Genomic DNA, 19,528 nt, shown 5'->3' with positions numbered 1-19,528 from the left:
TGTTGAAGAACTGGGATTGCTCTTCTGTGTGCAAAATGAACATTTTTAGAGCCAGGCATGTAAGGAAATGAGGTGGGAGGAATGGTGTTGGGTTTTTTTCTGTTTGTTTGTTTTAGGTTTTTCATAAGTTACTTAGTCTCAGTGAGTTAATTTTTTTAGCAACTTTCTTTTCTATGTTAACACCTGAGGCAAAATGAAGAAAGAACCTTCTGTTGTGATTAATCACAGAAAGTTGTTGTTCTTTCTTTGTAACTGATGATCAAAGAATCTGAAAAACAGGCATGTCTCCTCCGTGTTGTCTTTACACTCAGAAAACATGTCTGGATAGAAAACAAGCTCTGTGGATGAGACAGCCTCTTCTGGCTTATGCTGTTTAATAACATTAAAAGTAGACTCTCCCTGTTTAATTAGCACTTCTTGAAGTTACATCACTGTTTTAACTACTAGTTCTCTTAGTCACTTGCTACAGTAAAGTTAGCCACGAGTTCTAATATTATCTGGACAATTGAATTGTTAATTACTGGTTATGAATTTTGTCTTAATTTACTCCCTAAAAATAGGTTGAAATATTTCTTTGTCACAGTCTCAATTTCTGGTAGCTGATAGGTAGTACTTCAATTTTCAGTCTTTGTCTTAGTGATGCATATTGTTTAATGGAACTTCACAAAGCAGCAAAGAATTAGTTCTGTGTGGTTTTCTGTTTGGACTTTTGTTGTTGTTGTTTTTATCCTTATGTTTTATGACTTTTTTTTTGTATTCTGTATTTATCTGTTTCTGGTTGTTGGTTTGTTGAAGGGACTTCTGTTTTTTCTTTGGTTAAAACACCTTATCTTTTCTTATGTAATTGTTTAGGGTAAGTGATGAAAAAGATGCTCGAGGTTATCTTCAAGCTTTGGCCTCCAAAATGACAGAAGAGCTGGAAGCCCTGAGGAACTCCAGTTTGGGTGCAAGAGCTACAGTAAGACTTTACTTCCATATCTCAGAAGGTTTTTTGTTTGAAAAACCACTGATTTGACAGTTTCAGCTGCAGCAATAATCTATCTGTAGAGTCCATGTTAATTTTCATTTAAGCTTAAGCTTTCCTAGAGCTTCTGAATAACCACATACTGCTTATCAATTCATTAAACACCAATATCTTTATAAGGTGATTTTATCTATGCTATAGTTGAAGCAGCTACTTTGTAATCAGATATTAATTCATTGAAGGAAATAATGCTTTTGTTCATGAAAACCTTCAAGTCTTTCACTTTTGAAGTGTGGCTGTCCTTCGTGACTGTCATCTGAATTGAGACACGTCAAAACCAGGTTTCACAAAATCTCTTTGCTTTTGAGATCAGCATAAAACATAAAATTTGTTACTTGAGTTCAAGAGAACTACTACTGCTAATACTGTTCTTAATTTTAGATTATATTGGAATTAATGAACTCATACATTAAGGACATAATAGACTGGGAAATGTAATTGTTGAATGTAGTTACATTCCTCATGTTCAACTTCCTTTCCTCTTACTCTTTCTAATCTAATTTGTTGATTCTTTCCTAGGACATGCCCTGGAAGATGCGGCGCTTTGCAAAGCTGGATATGTCTGCAAGGCTGGAGCTTCAGTCTGCTCTTGATGCTGAAATCCGGGCCAAACAGGCTATTCAAGATGAGCTGAACAAAGTCAAAGCTTCCTGTATCTCTACAGAGTGGTAAGACTGAATTGTTCTCATGCAAATTTACTTTGATACCTCCCAGGAAATGTCATCAAATCATTATTTTATCTGTCTTGTCTGTGGAAATTTGATCATTAACAATATGTCAATTTCCTACACCCAGATGAGAAAAAAACCCAACATCTCTCTTCATTATTTGAACAGCTGAGCACTTTACTGGGAAAAGTTGAGATCTTGAAGACTTTCAGAGGGAACATGTTCTCTTTAATAACATGATCTCTCTTAGTTGTGATAACATATCCAAATCCATTGTTTGGGTTTGTGTCTTAGAATATATTCTTTTCCATTCTGCTGACAGCTGCACTGGGTTAGCTGACTTTAATTATTATTAATTTAATTATTGCATTATTATTATTTAATTGTTGCATATCTCTTTGCACAGTAAGAAGTAACAGTGGTTAATGGACTATTATGAATTCTTTTATTCCATCCTCAGACCTCTCACTAGTACCTCACCACCCCCACAACAGAGTTGTGTAATGCCTGAAACAAAAGGGGTTGTTAGGAAGTCATTCTATTTCTAGGTGTCCAGCTTCAGCTCAGAGCACTGCTGTGTTTTGCAGCTTTAGGAAAGCAGTAGGACAGAGCTGAGATTCAAGTGTGTTACCTGTAAAATGGGAACATCTGGCTCACCTATCTTGAATGTTTTTCAGGCCAGGTAATGTAATGACAGGCAGCATTGGAAATTGTATAAGAACAGGAGAACCAGTGTTTGCTTTGACAGGCAAGAATGAGAAATGTGCTGAAATTGCAGAGTAGAGTTACCTCTCAGCTGTGAGTCAGAAAGCACTGGAACAACTAACTGTAAAGGAACTGAGAAAAAAAATAGTTCAACTGAATCTATTACTATCACAGGTACTTAATTAGCAAATAAATTTTAATGAAAACCAGGGCTTTTTCAAACATAAAAATACATACAGTCTTTTTTCTCATTCACAGGATACAAGGTCACACAATTACTTAGAAATTAGAACCTATTTAATAGATAAATGGCTTTTTTTCTGTAAACTAAACAGGTCCCAGTAGATTTATTCTGGTATTTGAGAACATCGGGAACAAGAGTGACTTGTATCTTGGGTTCTCAATACTTACATACATTTTTTGTGCTCTTTTGAAGTAAATTGCAAGAATCTGAGAAGAAGAACATGGAGCTTTTGGCAGACATCGAAAGGCTGAAAAAGGAGACAGAAGAGCTTAGATCAGAAAAGGGTATGGCAACTGATATCCAAGTAAATAGTGTATCACATTGGTGGATGCATCTTATCAATCAAGTGTCACCTTGAAACTAAAATCTGATACCAACATGTGAGCACACTTGTGTGTCAAGATGTACCCACAGGAGTTGCATTTGCACTTCTGAGACTTGTAATATGCCTCAGTTTTGTTGGTACCTTTGAATCAGTAAGGCATTATTTGAGTTGAGACTGCATTGTTTTTATTTGGCCTGTGTATGGTAATTGACTGCCAGAAAACTTAGAATATAGATACATTTCTAACCTTTTCTCTTTTATGATGGGTGAAGGTATTTAGACATCAATACTGATCATAGTGTTATTCATCTCTGAGTGTTTTGGGCCTGTCTACACAGAGAGTAAACAACTGCAGAGGAATTCATAGAATTTCTTTGTTTCTGGGATAGCTCCATTGATAGGCTTTGCAGCCGCATCATGAGTGCTTTGCTGTGGTATTAAGAGGATGTTCTGGGGTTACTGTTGTATCTGTCCAGCACTATTTTGCATTGTTCCTGGGAGAAGAGACTTTTTTGGTAATTCTGCATTGAAAAAAAAAAAAAATCATTCAGAGTTGAATAATGATTTGGCTGATTCTTTGCAGTTTATGTAGTAGCTCTAATATTTGTGTCTTATGAGCCACATGGGAAGAAGTATTTTTCAGGCCAAAAGGAATTACCTCATTTTCTGTAGTTCTGTGAATTCCAGAATTTAAATACCCTGGCAACAATTGCTGTATTGGGATGTCAAATATTGTTCAGCTTTTCCAACTTAATGGCTGGTTGGTCAATAAAGTATTAGAGTTTACATTCATCTCTTACATATAGGCTTCCCAGTGCTGACTGACTGGTAAAAATAATTCAAACCTATACAGAACATTAAAAAAAATGGTGCAATTAGCAAATAAGACTTAGGGAATTAATACTCCCTCATCTTGATGCTTAGCACTGATACCAGGATTATGCTTCCTCCAAGTGCTTTGAGAGAAGCTCTTGATAGCATCTCCCTGGAGACAAAAATACTTAGTCGTGTTTAGGTTTCATTTATATGTTCTTGAACTTCCTTAAATATTATGCATGGTTTCTTGACTTCTGAAATACTCCTTTGTGTTAAATATTATTATGAATTTATAATTCATATTTTTTCCAGTGTTTAAAACTTTATTGTTCTGGTGAAATAAACACTTACTCCTTGCTGAAAACAAGCAAGCAAAAAAAGTACTGTTCAGGGAAACATTAGTCATGTTTCGTGACAGAATTATATTGGTAATATTCTACTGCAATTATTCAAATAGTCTGATAGAAATATACCTTAATCTAAATCGTTGCCACCTTTGATTAGGTTTTCCCTTAAAAGAAGAAATATATTGCTGTTTGAATTATGAACTGTATAGAAGATTCAAATGTAGTCAAGGTACAGTGGTAGAGTAACTTGCAGTGTGTGGAAATTGATTTCTAGGAAGGGATTATTTGGATTAGTGCCTAATCCTTTCCTGTTTATAAATATATTCCAGAAATTTAGACAGGTGGGGAAAAGATTGCTGAGAGTATTCCATAAAGGTGGTGGTAGTTTGAAAATTGGTTTTAGGATTTTACTGTGATTTCAGTGTATTTATATTTTAAAGTGGAAAGTGTTCTTTGTAACTTTATTCACTGTGGGTTATATTTAAAACATTTAGGGTGATATGGCTAATTAGAGCAAGACACTGATATTTTTAAAAAGAAATAGGTAACTTTTGATAGCATCATTGTCTTGAGATGCACACAGTCCTGCAGGCTCTGGTCATAATAAATACAATACACGTATGTGCATGCAATGTGTTTCTAGCATTGAGAAGAATAGAGTTTGTACACGTGTGAAGTATAAGCACCCACACAGCAACTTAAATTAGAAAAGAAGAAGAAATAAAAAAATGCCAGTTGGAGCAAGTTAAAGTAGGAGCTGAAGTGTGGCAGTCCCTGCAGCTCCAGGGGACACAGTGTTCCCACTCGCTGGCCGAGCATTGCTTTGATGTGTGGTGTGACAGAAATATCTGAAGCTGCACCCAGGAATGTGCAACTGCTGGGCACTCAACAGGGAGAGGTGGCAGGCAGGCACAGAGCATGGCTCAAGGAACACATCTTATTTGGAAATGCTGTGGTTTTGTTGGCTCCAACTGTCCTGCCACACTGGGACATCCCACATGTCACCACAGCAGGGGTGGCACCTGATGCATTAGTGTGTGGTGCAAATGGACACAAGCACCTTAGAAACCAGTGCCCTCTGCATAACAGGCATGGACACAGAGCGTGTTTCCACATGGAGCTCACACCAGACACATCCTAGCTTGGGAAAGGTTGATTAAACATGTGCTTGTCCATTAGACAATCATTTACTCTGGAAAATAAACCATATGTGCAGCTTATTTCAAAATGTGTAGGTGTTTCAGGTGAACACTCAAAATTCTGATTCAGCAAGGCAAAGGTCCTCCATGAGAAGGTCATATTTTCTGTAGCTTATAAACCTGCTGCTGTTTTCTAGGTGTAAAGCACCAAGACTCACAGAATTCTTTCTTGGCATTTTTGAATGCGCCTACCTCTGCTCTGGATCAATTTGAAGTAAGTGCACAGCTATTCTAACTGTTAGTCAGTGGAACTGCTGTTGTGTGCAGATTCTGTGCATATTTGCTGAGTGTTTGCTCCTGCATTTTAATTGTATTGCACCAATAATTTGTGTATAATAATTATTTATCGTTTACAGTGCTGGCTATCTTCTCTTGTATGCTTGTAATCACAGTGAATTCTGTCTCAAACCTTGAATTCAGAAATTTGCCTGATTTTTCAATGAACGTGAAAAGCATAGTTGTTCAATAGCTTTTCTTTGTATTCAGAAAAATACAATGTAGTAATGTAAGTAATGAAGGCAGTGGTTTGGTAAAAACAAGAAAATACAAAATCATCCTTGATTGTATCCCATTAAGTCATTAGTGCTGTTTATTAGGTTGTTTTCATCATCTGTTCATTTTACACAGATCTGTAGAATTCAGATATTACTATTCATTTCCTCTCCACAGATCCTTTTTTTAAAAAAATGAATCTGTTTAATACCTTTGTCACTTCTAGACAAAAGACCAGAATAGGTAGAAAGCCTGGCAGGAAAAAATTGAAACAATACTATAGATTTATTGTCTTCTTTTCTAATCAACAGTAAGCAAAGCATTGTCTTTCTTTTAAAAGAACAGCTGAGGTGAAATATTGGTCAAACTGAATTCAGAGGATACAAGGCACCACCTTTACAGCTAGACATTAACCTAAAGTTTGCCTGTTTTTTCCTGATGCAAATACAGTGTCATCACATTTAGCTATGAAAGAGCATAATCCGTGCTGTTACTGATGTCCCAAAATTCTCTTTCTTTTCATTATGTATTCACTAATTAATTGTTCTCTCTTGAAGTCCTCACAATTAACATAGTTTTTAAATTTCCTTTTTAATAATTTATCATATAAATAATTTCAGTATAAGAATCTTGTTGAGAGTATAGCAATAATACTTTATTGAGTAAACACTGAAAAAGTACTGGTTTCTTTACAGATAATACATTAATTAATTGTCTATGAAAGGCAATTAATGAAAACTTACTGAGGTAACTATTACTGCCACTGGTTATTTACAGTTCTTTATTTTTGCACTTTTATTTATATTGAACGGTTTTCTTCATCCTTTTCTTTCTCTCTCTCTCTTTTTTTTTACTGCTGTGTTCATTAAAATAGGATTCCTTTTCCTCCTCTTCATCCTCATTGATTGATTTTATGGATGACGTAAGTCTGACTTTCGACCCAGTAAATCCCTCAATAACAGATCAGTTGATTGATTTGGAATATTCAAACATTAATGCAGTCAACTTAAAAAAATCTGCAAGTGCAGTGGAGAACAAAGTATTTCTGTAATAGCACTCTTACACCTATTTATATAGATAGGTGTTTTGTTATGAAATAAATGCTTTTCTTTAGGTGCAGATGAAGAATTCCTAATTGGAAACAGTTTTTCTGATGGGGAAAAGCTGCTTTTAGGCCTTGTCTATTAATATGGCCTGTGAAAAACAGTTCCAAAATCATCAGCATATTTATGTATTTAATTCCTTCATATTATTCCTTTATAATGAGTTGTTTCCATAAGTTTTCTAATCACATCTCTTAAAAAGTTTCCCTTGCATACAGTTAATTTCTGTGTGCTCAAATAAAATATTTTCTCTTTTTTAGCCTGCATTGTGCGAAGTCATTTTCATTATGACTGAAGTGAACTTACTACATTTTACTGCCATTTGAAATGCAGGTTTTCTATTAGGACTTTTAAATATTTAAATATTTAAACTATTTAAATATTCCCACTTAATAATTGCATACTTAGGGAATTGAGTTAAAAGCTGAAAATTGACTGCATTCTATTTCTTCCAAACTGAAGTAGTAGGCCCATAAAAGTAATTATTAATAAAATTTTTGAAATCCAGGTGTATAGAGCCCCATTCCATTACAGCTCTGTAGGAATAATTGTGTATGTGTGTGTGTCTGTGCTCGTAGATGTGTTTATACATATTATACATTCATACATTCACACATATTTATACATGTGTTTAACACAGTGTAATCCTATTGGCATTGAAATTAGATAAAGTTAATATTGCTTGAGAAATGTCTGCTGTGAAGGGTGTAGCAAAGAGGATGAGGTATATGAGCCTTTTCTGCTGCTTTCATCTCCTTTTACATACTCTGAAAAAAATGCTTTTCTTCTGGATGCTTTTTCTTTGTAAATCAGGTTTATACCCCAGACAAAATGTGAAGGTTCATCTGTGATGTCATAGTAGAAAGCACTTCCATGCTTTTTTATATAGCATACAGAAAGCTTCTGGCTTCCTGATAGTGTTGGAATTTTCTTACACACAAACACACAAAGAGCAAAATAAGGTACAGTTTCCTGTCATGTAAATCCACAAAAAATAAATAATATTTATATTCTTTATGTGGATTAAAGAAAACATGTTCTGTGTTACCTGAGTATTAGGAACACTTCATTTGTATCAGCAGGTTCTTGAAAGAAATTTATCTTCAAAAGTATCTAAAACACTCCCCTGAAACCTATTAAAAGAGAAATAAAGGACATATGTGGCAGTTGCTGATAATGTTCTATTTTGCAAGGAGAGGCTTAGGACATGGATATTTTCCTTGTTGCTCTCTATTACTTATGAAGGACTTCAGTACTTTATTCCGTATTTATTGCTGGTTATTGTGGGGTTTTTTTGTTTTGTTTTGGGGTTTTTTTTTGTTTGTTTGTTTGTTTGTTTTTTGAGAAGGCAGCATTTTTTTTCCACAAGCATTTTCACTGGTTTTTTTTCTTTATGCAAGTGAGTAATTTTCAACTGCTGGCATACATCCTTTCATAGCAATTCTTCTTGATTGGTCCACCCAGATCAGATCTTTGTAGACCTTGTAGTCTTGGGTAAAGGTTCAGGTACTAATATTTATATTGTTTGCCTATGCTGTGTTTAGCTTCCTGCACATGGAGTCAAACTTCCTCTGTTCCATCTTCAATTAGAGTCCAACAGGAGTGGTTTTTTCTCAGTTGCACTGGGCAAAGATCATCTCTGGGCTGTACGGGCCAGGGGCTCATGTCTCTAACACCAAGGCAGAATTCTGTCTCATCTGACAAAACTGCAGAAAAAGAAGAGTTGGCTGCTCAAAAATGGGAAGAGCACCTTGCAGAGAAATACAAGACATTCTGTCTTTGTTTGAAAGAGAGAAAGCTGTTATCTGTGTTAGTAGATGAAAAGTAATGTCATTCAGTTGTGCTGTGAAAGCCAGTTCTGCATCTTTGATTTATTGGACAATCACTTGATTCATTCATAGCATAATTCATAGTCTGAATTATCTAAATGCATGGTTATTTATGATTTAGCTCATTGAGTTGGTTTAGTATCAATACATTAGATGGACTTAAATTAAAATAAGGCTATTAAATCTCCCTGCCCACTGGATGTGACCTCCATTCCCTTCCCAATGACTCTTATTGGCAGTGGTTACCTTGAAGGCAGTGTTTCTTGCAGCATCTCCAGAAGAATTAACTTCTCACTTAAACCTGAGAGATGTGAGGGTTCATTGGGGTCTTTGTGTTAAGACCAAGGAAGGATTAGAAGTCCTCAGGTCGGGCTCATGCAGTGCTGAAATATTGCATGGGGTTCAGGAAAGCCTCTCTTGTAACCAAGATCCCCAAGTAAATATTTCTGTTGGCCTGGATTGTTTCTTCAGATTCTGTGCCTCATTAAGGAAGGACAGAGTGTGTGTAAAAGAACGTGCAGATGCAGTGGCAAGGCATTCCTTGCAGGATCTCTGAAGTCTGTTCAGCACACAGATGTGCACACTGCACTGGGTTTCCTAGGGTGGGTATGTCTTGTGTGTCTGCCATCCAAATAACATAACTATTTATAGCACTCTCTGAATGACTGGAGTTAATTCTAATTTTTCCAATGAGGAAAACAGTAGTTTTGCAATTTCTGCTGGTGAGAAATAAAAATAGATGTCTTGCTGCTTCTGTAGCCTGCAGATGCTGAGGAGAAAGTGATAGCTCACTATTCAGATGAGCAGCACTCACTGTTGGTTCCTGCCTTAAAAAGATGCCGGGTCAGGTTGGCAGAACTAATGCCTAAATCCTCATAGCTGTGTCAGCCCACACATTCAGAAACAATCCTGGGATGTCCTCTGCACACAGGGCAGTAGGAGTGTGTTTGCAGTCTCTGAATTCCAATCTTGGTGCAGAGGGAGATGACCCCCAGTGACTTCAAGAAGACTAAACCCTGCTGCTGTTTCTCCTGTGTGTTGCAGGCTGTCTCAGTAATGCTGTCTAGGTGTTAAGTCTCCTGTGTTCACCAGAAGTGTCTGACAATGGAAATGTTGGGTTTTGTTTCTTTGCCAGGTGGATCTTTATGTATCTCAGTAGCTGTGAGAAGCAGTCAACTTGTTTCCTTTAAGAGTGAATTTGTGATTATTTCACAGCAATAAAATGGAATCCCATTTTCCCTTGACAAAATTATTTTTCCCACATGCTGAACAATACTATTTTTTGCCCTGTTGCTAACACATTAGGAATTAGAAATACATTTCTTAAGTCCTTCTGCAGTCTGTCCTCACATGCAGTTCCCATGGGCTTTGGCTAGACTAAACAAATCTGAACTCTGCAAGTATCCACAGAATAATAAATGATGTTTTGAATTCTTACTATTGAACTGAATAAGTCATAGTGGTGTGTCATGAGAGCCTTGACCTTACCTGCACATTCATAATTAAGTTGAACAAATCTGGTTAATGATGATACTTTAAATTGAACATATTGTGCCTCCAATAGATGACTTTATTCATCTTGTTCAGGCACAGAGATGCCAACTGCAAATTAATGGTGCAGTGTAGTCTGCAGTTCTACTGCTATAGTCCAGTGTAAGACTGTTGACTTGGAATAGCTGTTCCTTTTTTTTTTTTTTTTGATGTTTCTTCCTTCTTGTTGGCCCAGAATAGCTTGTTTTTAAAATAGTTGTAACAGTGAACACGCCTGTGTGTGTCTAAGCACTACTTCTGGAGATAGAGTGAGCAATTCTGAGGTGCTGTATGTGTCACTGTTTGGTTTTGTAACATATTCTCCTCCTTTCTTTGTTAAAGCGCTCTCCTTCCTGTATTCCAGCTAACAAAGGCAGACGTGTAAGAGGCTGTCTTACTCTATGTGGCCCTTTATTTTTTGCCTGTTGTGTCCATGCCTATGTTTAATGTGTGGATTGTGTATTTACCTTACTGCATGTCTTGTGCTGCTGCTGCTGCTCTTTGCTGCTGCTGCTGCTGTGCTTTTTGTTGTTTTACAGCCGTGGGCTCAAAGCTTTTTGGATTATTTCATTTGGCAATCCTATGAGCAGAATTTCACAGTAACTGGAGAAGATGTTTTGGGTGCTTTCTCCTTTCAGTGAACCCCATGAGCAGAATATCTCTGAAACTGGAGAAGGTGCTTTGGGTACTTTCTGTTTTTAATGTGAAAGTTCTATGTGGACGCTGATCAGGCAGATGCAGGTTGGGAAGATGAGCAAACATCAAATGAGGGTCTGTTTGTTTCCTTGCCCTTAGCAGAGGGCATGTGTTAAGTCATGGGAATTGCCCATAGAAAGGCAGTTTGGCATTTGGGAGGAACATCACAGCAAATGATAGAAAATATCACAGTACCAAGATAAATAAACATGAAGTGGGGAATTGAGCAAATGGAGCATCAAGGAGGATAGGAAAAATTAATACAAATTAAACAGAGATGGTTGTGTTGTAGCTGGTTAAGCTGGAAGTTCTATGGTGTTTCAAAAATCAAGGTGGGTTTTTAAGCACTTGTTTACATGTGTTATCAAAACAGACTCAGTGAGGATGAATTTCTACCAGTTATGCTATGTCCATTTTAATCTCATACTGCCACTTCTGTTTCTTTTATACAGATATGATGGAAGGAATAAGTAAGCATACACAGCATTTCTGTTGAATGCTCAGTAAAGAAGCAGTAAGAGTTCTAATGCTCTAATTACCCAAGAGCTCTAATAATCTCCTTACCCATGCAGTTCAAAGCACACTGCTGAGTCTCTCAGGCAAGCTTACAGTAACTGGTTGTTTTTGTTGGTGGTGCCTCCAGGTCAGAAGTTCTCTCTCCTCCAGATGTGTTATACACTGGCCAGCTTTGGCTCAGACATGCAGAGTCCTGTGGAAGACAGCAAAGCTCTTGCAGTTTCGTAGTGCTTTGGGTAATCCAGTGGATTATTTTAAAAGCAGTTTGAAAAGTGGTCTTGCTAAACTGTTGACCATAGTTGAGTCAGGTTGCTTTTGTACTTGGTTCTTCTCATTAAAGCTGGGACCCCAAGATCACTGCAGCAGTACAGCTTAAGGCCCTTGTTTCTGCATTGAAGGTGGTGATTAAATTCTGTTCTGCAGTGGTGGATCAGGTTCTGTGTATTTTGTGGGCTTTTTATGTTTGTAAGTAGAGTGAAAATGCATTTGTTACTGTTTCAGCAGTTGTCTTCAACCACAAAGGCTTTGTAGCACATCCAGGAAGGTTCAATCACTGATATCAGGCTTGTACTACATTTTTTCATAGACACCATGAATATTCTTTGGTATTCAGATGCTGCTTTGAAAGGGAAAGCCCTTGAAGTGTCTGGAAATATTTATGAAATGATAGATGAGATCTCTGAGTTTAACTTGTAGAAAAAAGGGAGTGTCTGTTTCTTGCTATGAAAAAAATTGCCCGTAGTTACTCATTTGGCTTATTTTTTAGTGACATTTTTAAGGAAGAGGTAGAATTGTTGAAGGTTAAACAGTCTTTGTGTGGACTCCAAGTTTTCACATGTTTAGACTGGATTAAAAAGAAGTTCAAAATAATTGAAACAGGTTGGATTTGAGGATTTACTACTTAAGGCATCGGTGTTTCTAATACTGGGTAAAGCTTTCAATTACTATTTGCTTCTGATAAATCTGAGCACAAAATGTTTGCTTTACTGCTACTTTTTTGCCTCAATGCTTGAAACACATGATCTGTGTGTAGTTAACAGGTGTATCCCAGCGTGTGAATTTCCCATTTTCATTTCAGAAATGCTTGCAGGCATGTTAATATGCTTAAGTTGATTAAGCTGATGAGCATTCTCCACCAGATAATTTTTTTGGAAGAGTATGGTAAAATTAGAAGCCATCAAACTTAACTCACTATTTAAATTTAAAAAAAAAATATAACTAGCAACTGCACCTGTTTGCTACCATGACTGAGCTCCTGAAGAACAAGACTGTATGTGCATGTATAAAATTGGCTTGGCAATATAATTGATTCCCAAAAAGCAGTAAAGCTTATGGAATTCTTGGTATTGTCAGTGGCAAATGAGATGAGAAACACTGAAATGTTCAAATGCTTTCTGTAAGCATGGCTGCATATTTTAGTTTGTCTGCAAGCTAGGCAAATCCTTGGCAATGGAGAACTGATGATAGCATTGCTCCAGAAAAACAAGGCATGCCATGCAGCCTTCTGGAGGCCTGCAGCTTTTGCTTTTATTATTAGTGGAAAAAAGCATTTTCACTTTTTTTTTTTTTTTTTCCCTAACATAATTTTACATAGGAAACTTTGCAGAGATGTCTTGTTTTCATGGAAGAATCCTGCCTTCTCTGATTTTTTCAGTTTTACTAACAAAAGATGACTCGTTACCAAAGATGCCTTTTTGTACTTAAGTGCCTTGTTCAGTGTAGCTCTGTGTTGGGTTTAGTTTCATTCTATATATCAAGGACTAAGAAAACATTTCCCAGAAAATCTGTGTTCCTGGTAAGGATGTTTCTTTAGCTCACATGGGGTGCAAAACCCCCTCAGTTCTCTGTGAATATAGTTATCAGGATATACACTGCTCTGCCTTTTGTCCTTGTTTTCTCCTGAATATGTTTGCAGGAATTTACATGGGCTATGTGGAAATTCACTTCTAAGAAATCCCTGCTACCAGTGGACAAAACTCAGTAGCATTTAGAAAATATTCACCCTTGAAAAATGCTGAATTCCAAATGTCTTCAAGTGGTTATCAGGGCCCTGAACCAGCAGCTCTTATGCATGTGCTCACCTCTCAGCAGAAGCCTTGGCGTGTTTACATGCAACAATTTTCATTCCATTTTGTTGCTTTTAATTAGGAAGTTGCTTAAAACTGAATTTTTATCCTCTCAGTTCTCTCTTAGGAATTCTACTGCTCCCATATCTTATTTTGGTAAGAGTTGAGAATTCTTTTTTAATGATGGCTTAGATTTATTTCTTTGGTTGTTTTTGTTTTTTTTTTTTTTTTTTTGTCTCTTGACTTGTTCTCCTAGATTGATTCAGTTGAGAATTTTACTCTGTCTAATACTCCATCACGGGATGAAGATAGCAAGTCTCACCTCCATTCAAGATCAAGGTCTCCTTCTACAGCTAGTGAGATCGAACCAATTGAGGTACTTCAGTGTTGAAAGATATTTGTTGGTTTTTTTTTTTTTTTTTTTAGGAGTAACAGTTTCACTTGTATAAAAATTACTACTGCAAATCTTTTGTTTAGGGTGAAGCTTTTTCTTCTGCAGCAAGACTGTTTAGGACTTTGTAATAGCCTTCTGCACTAGTGGTGAACTGGGTTTTGGGGAATGTTTTATTTCCTTTCACATATGGTTATTTGAAGAGGGATGGGAACTATGAATCAATTATTAATTATGGTCTCTCTTCATAACATATCTTCAGTTATGAAAATTTAAGAAATGTTGGCACAAAGATTATGTGATAATGTAGTTTGTGAAAATACACTTTAAAGCCCTACTGGAAATGTTGTTATTATAAAATGTTAGCCAGACACTGCAACTATAATAATACATTCATATAATAATTTATCCCCTTTCCCTGTTAAAAAAGATAATGTTGGGGTTATTTTATATTAGGAAATATCCAGTCAAATGTATCAGATAATGTGAAGTTGATTTTGACATTTAGGAGATGAATCTCGCTGAGAAATAAGATTTGTTTTTCTGAGTCCTGCATTAATCAATTTGGTTTCATGGCTTGGATGCTGGGGGATGGGGTGGGTGGGACAACATACTCTTCTTCCTTTATCCAGGCTTTCTTTGGTAGTGTGTTCTTGATGTCTGATTGATCCTTTGGGGGCTCTGTTCAGGTTGCAGATCATCCTCCCCGTTCAATGCACACACCAACCATGAGGACAGCATATATTGGCTCGGGACTCTCTGCACCAAAGGTACCCTGCCAAGCATTCACACTTCCTGTGAATTAAGGACAACGTGTCTCTCCTGGGCTACAGCTTCAGGGGAACTGGTTATCACACTGATCTTACCAGAGCTACCTAGAAGGGGTGTTTATGTACAAGCTAGTTGCCCTCTAAAATTTAAAAGCCTTGGTTCTTACATTATGTGGTGTGCCAAGCTGCACTAGGAATTCCACAGGCATTTGATTGTAGGAAGAACAGTAGTTTGGACATCAGAAAGAGGTAAATGGGCTAGAATGTGAAGAAAGGAAAGTGCCATCCTATGAAGAGAGTGTTTGCTGACATATGTCTGACCAACATACCTTTCTACTCTTGGTGTACAAAAAAATCTCACATTAGTATGTCTGTGTAGTAACTAGATTCTTATTCTTGAGAAAAGGCAAAGAGTATCCCTAAAAATGAAACCACAGATTTGCCTGTTTTAAAGCAGTGCAGAGTGAACACTACAGAAAGAGATGTCCAATTTTCCTGTCTTTTGGCTTTTACCTGCATAAATACTGATTTTCCATCAGTTGTTTAAATCATTTTGTTGCCGAATGAGCCAGTGTATGCTAATTCTCAGTGGATTATGCGTATTCAAGCAAATGAAGAATAAATGCAAGCTTTAAAGGAAAAAGTTTCTTGTGAAAGTTTGGAAAGTGACTCAAGATTTAGGGATCTTCTGTATATTTAAAAATGACAGTTTTTCCTGCAACTAATAATGAAGTAAGTAAGCCTTTTTAATAGATCTGTTTCTCTACTTTGATAAATTGCAAAGTAGCAGAAGATTCACTTGTATAAAGGTGAGCTAGAAATTTTGAACAGTGTTCTTTTGGCAGCATCTTAGTAGATCAATTAAAAAAATACTTGAAGTGCACTTGGAATTATGTAAAACTGACTTTACTGTCTGCATAATTTAATTTTTGCAAGCATTTTGCTCAGTAAGTACTGACTTGCTTTATAATTTATTACGTCCCCTAAAGAACCTTGTTACTTTTTGATTGCATCAGTATTTAAAGCTGGGTGTTGTTTCCCTGGAAGTCTCAAAACAGAATGCTGCTATTGTAACAGTAAAGCTGTAATTAAATATGGATAAGTTTGAACCCTTAGCTGTGATATCTTATGCTCTGAAAAACAGGAAAATGAGTAAAATTTTAACATACCTACTCTCCAAAGTAGTCTGCAAAGTTGTCTTGTTTGAGATCATGTACATGGTGAGGTTTTTTTGAACAGTCTTTGCATTGACTTTATGATCTGGCCTTTCTCCCCAGTAGTTATTCATGGGGAGTTTTTATAGGACAGCAAAGCAGCTTCCTGGATTTTATATGAGGCCATCTGTGAGTCCTGCCAGATTACATAGGCATTTAGCCTTTATATAGTGGCATCAGCACGGCCATCCTTGAGGAGAAGGAGAGAATGAAACCACTTACTCTGTGTTCCCCAGGAATAATAAAAAAAGAGAAACCTTTTCAAAATCAACCTCATCTATCAACTTCAGCTCTTGCCTTTAGATTGGGTGCTCTAAATTGCCCTTGCTAAACACCATAAAAGGAGGCTCTGTCAGGGCTTTCTGCATAAAATTTAAAATTTTGAAGAAGTCTGCTCTTTTTCTTTTAACTAAGGCAGTACTCCTGACAGAGGAGCACTGAATTTGCAGGTTAGGAAATACTGTTATGGGTTGACCTGGTGACAGTCAGGTGCCTACTGAGCACATGATTATACATATTCAATTTCTAAAGTGTAACAGAATCACTTGGGCTGCTTTTCTGTCTGCAATGGAAGCAAACTCATGTTCTGACACAGGGTCCAGTTTCCATGGCCTTGTTTACAGAGGATGCTTTAAATTATCAACAGTGGGCACAGTTACAAGGAATTTTTTTGGGCCCAGATCTCATTTCAGCAAACACAAACAAGCTGCCTTATGACATGCACCTATGCACTCTGGTCTGTGAAAGAAATAACTGTACTTGAGAAGTCTTAAAGGTGGTAACATCCTCCTCTGCTCATTTCACAGCCTAAAGCTCACCAGTTTGTAGTGAAATCCTTTAACACACCAACCAAATGCAATCAGTGCACATCCCTGATGGTTGGTCTGATACGACAAGGCTGTACTTGTGAAGGTAAGCACTTGGGAGAGCACAAACAAGTGTGAACTGAAGTTCTTACAGATGCAAATGGCACAGGAGATGTAGTGTGGTGATGCAGGAGTCTTCTGCTTATGTTTTGAATAACAGTATATTGTCATGCTTCAGTCTTTAACAGTGAAAGCCAAGCACTTCGAACATATGTAAGAGATTGCCCAGTTATCTGGGGACACTCTTATTCCAGTTGGTGGTAGAAGAGCTCAGTTCAATGTACTCAAAATAGCAATAAGGGGCCACAGGTGACCCTGAGTGGTCAGGTATACTGACACCAGCTTTGCTTTATGCTGCATGGCAAAATTTAAGACATCTATTCTGGCTTATTCCAGAAAGAATACTTCAGTACTAGAATTGGTACTGAGTGGCAATTATTCTTGTTTGTATGCATGCAGAATGATGCTAATTGTTTAAAGGATGTTCCAGTTTTTTGTTTACTAGTAGAGTTGGGCCTAGAAGACATCATAGAGATTATCTTAGGCTCTTTCTTATCTGGATGAAAGCAGGTATATCCATAAACTATCTGAAAAAGAGAAATGCAGGATTTAGAGCAGATAAAAACATGAACTTCTGCTGTGTGCAGACTTATATTTCTGTCTGTAGCAAAGTTCAGTGAGATTATTCAGATGCTGGTCAAAAAAGGAAAGGGGATTTCTTTGTAAATCTCATCATTATCACAACTTTTTCATTGCACAAGAAATAACCATCAAATATTTTTGTTTCTTCCCCTCCTCACAAGTATGTGGATTCTCTTGCCACGTGACCTGTGCAGACAAGGCTCCAGCAGTTTGTCCAATCCCTCCTGAGCAGACTAAGGGACCTTTGGGAATAGATCCACAGAAAGGCATAGGAACAGCTTATGAAGGACATGTCCGAGTAAGTAGGAGGTAGCTGCATTTGGGGCACTTACATTAAATTCATTGTTTTCCAGAGCTGGTATTACTTTGAATACAGGAGGGATAGATTGAATTACGTCTTAGGGTAGCAGTTTGGAAACTAAGATCTACATTTTCACACAGCAACTCTTAGCATTGTCAGCAGTGGTCCTGTCTCCATCTCTGTTGGTGTTGAGTAGTTAGTTCCATCTCTGGAGATCAGATCATCTTCCAGACCCTGTGAGTTTTTTGAGTCTTTCTGCTAGTACTGTCTATGGTCACTGGTGTGGATATTTGCACAGAAATATTAAAAGATTTACATAACATAGTTTTGGCCATAATTCTGTGGCCAACTAGAGATGAGGTTTTTTCCCTCCATGTTTGTTAATACAGCTCTGAATGAGTTTGTGATATGAGAAAAGAGAACCTGTGATGCTATTAATTTATTAAGTAGTATATTATTTGTCTGTCTGTCTGTGATTGTTGGTCTTACAGCTCCTGGGTTCTTGCTTATGTTGCTTAACATCATCACTGAATTAAAACTTTCCAGCCCAGATGAGTAAACTGATTTTTGTGCTGTTTGATTGCATCTAAACTTACAGAGAGTTGATCAGAATTTATTTTTCTAAAGGTCCCAAAGCCAGCTGGAGTAAAGAAAGGCTGGCAGAGAGCGCTGGCAGTGATCTGTGATTTTAAACTCTTCCTGTATGATGTAGCAGAAGGAAAAGCATCTCAGCCCAGCGTGGTAGTGAGTCAGGTCATAGACATGAGGTAAGTTGTTTGCTGCTGGTGGGAGTTTTGAAGAGGCACTGGGAGGTTTTGTTCTGCTTTTCCTTTTTGTCAAATCACTAAGCAAGCTCCAGAACTTTTATGAAACCCTGTAATCCATGTTGAAAGGCACTAATTTTCTGGGATAAAAAAATAAAACAGCAGTCAGCAGTTATTTGGAGTTAGCCTGAACTGCACTTGTTTGTTTCTATATGGATATTTAAACTTCCATTACTACATCATGTGCAAAGAGCATCTGTTCAGCTGTGCAGAAGATCTGGAATGAATAAAGAATTAAAAATAACACCATTTTGGGGTTGAGTAGAGTTTTGAAGGACATAAAACTTTGTTATAGGGTAAATGTATTACAGTTTTTGCTTCAGAAGGGCTGAATAGTTTGTTCCCGGTGTCTTCAGTACTATTGAAGTAGTGAAGCCTCACTGAAGGCTGAGAATATTTAATATAGCAACTAAGTAAAGCTCATCTCTGATCTAAGTTAGTTCATCCAGGAAGCCCCAAACTGCTGTAGGTTATAGCTTCTAGGTGAGTTTGGATTTTTATGAGAGTTGGAGAGGTGTTCTTTGTTCCACTTATTTTTTAACTTGGACTTTTTTCTTTAAAGGTTTTAATTTATACACATTAAAAGCAGTTACAGAATATCTGAATAAATTCATCTCCATCAGCATTTACGAGGAATTAGTTATGCAACATTGCATTTGTGAGTTTTATCTTCAGATACAGATGGAAGGATAATTTTAAAAACCAGATTTCAGTGCTGACTTGTTGTGTCCTTCAGTAAGCAAGGCTATTGGAAAAATAAAATCCAAACATACAGATTTTGCTCATTAACTCTTTTCCAATTATGTTTATGGTCTCCATAAGGGATGAAGAATTCTCAGTGAGTTCTGTCTTGGCCTCAGATGTCATCCATGCAAATCGGAAAGATATCCCCTGTATCTTTAGGGTGAGTATTACATCCTGACACTACTAACCCAGACGTGCAGAGTTTCACAGGGTGAT

The 19,528-nt window shown here is 37.0% G+C and overlaps 1 protein-coding gene across 8 annotated transcripts in view; it reads left to right on the top strand.

The window, feature by feature from the left end:
- CDC42BPA (CDC42 binding protein kinase alpha) overlaps positions 1-19,528 on the top strand; it is a 181,808-nt gene that overhangs the window by 134,065 nt on the left and 28,215 nt on the right. For 4 of the 8 annotated variants that reach the window (XM_021537011.3, XM_021537006.3, XM_021537014.3 and 1 more), the window contains 11 exons: positions 853-958; positions 1,544-1,692; positions 2,834-2,925; positions 5,466-5,542; positions 6,695-6,742; positions 13,817-13,936; positions 14,641-14,721; positions 16,742-16,847; positions 17,605-17,741; positions 18,372-18,511; positions 19,391-19,472. In XM_021537011.3, the coding sequence (XP_021392686.1) occupies positions 853-958; positions 1,544-1,692; positions 2,834-2,925; positions 5,466-5,542; positions 6,695-6,742; positions 13,817-13,936; positions 14,641-14,721; positions 16,742-16,847; positions 17,605-17,741; positions 18,372-18,511; positions 19,391-19,472 (1,138 nt within the window). Of the gene's footprint in view, positions 1-852; positions 959-1,543; positions 1,693-2,833; positions 2,926-5,465; positions 5,543-6,694; positions 6,743-10,624; positions 10,664-13,816; positions 13,937-14,640; positions 14,722-16,741; positions 16,848-17,604; positions 17,742-18,371; positions 18,512-19,390; positions 19,473-19,528 lie in introns of all 8 variants that reach the window. The other 4 variants (XM_031504271.2, XM_021537007.3, XM_021537009.3 and 1 more) reach the window with 4 other exon arrangements.

Source organism: Lonchura striata, chromosome 3, assembly GCF_046129695.1.
Source record: "Lonchura striata isolate bLonStr1 chromosome 3, bLonStr1.mat, whole genome shotgun sequence".
Taxonomy (NCBI): Eukaryota; Metazoa; Chordata; class Aves; order Passeriformes; family Estrildidae; genus Lonchura; species Lonchura striata.
Note: the sequence above shows the minus strand (reverse complement) of the source record. Positions and strands in the feature narration are given on the sequence as shown.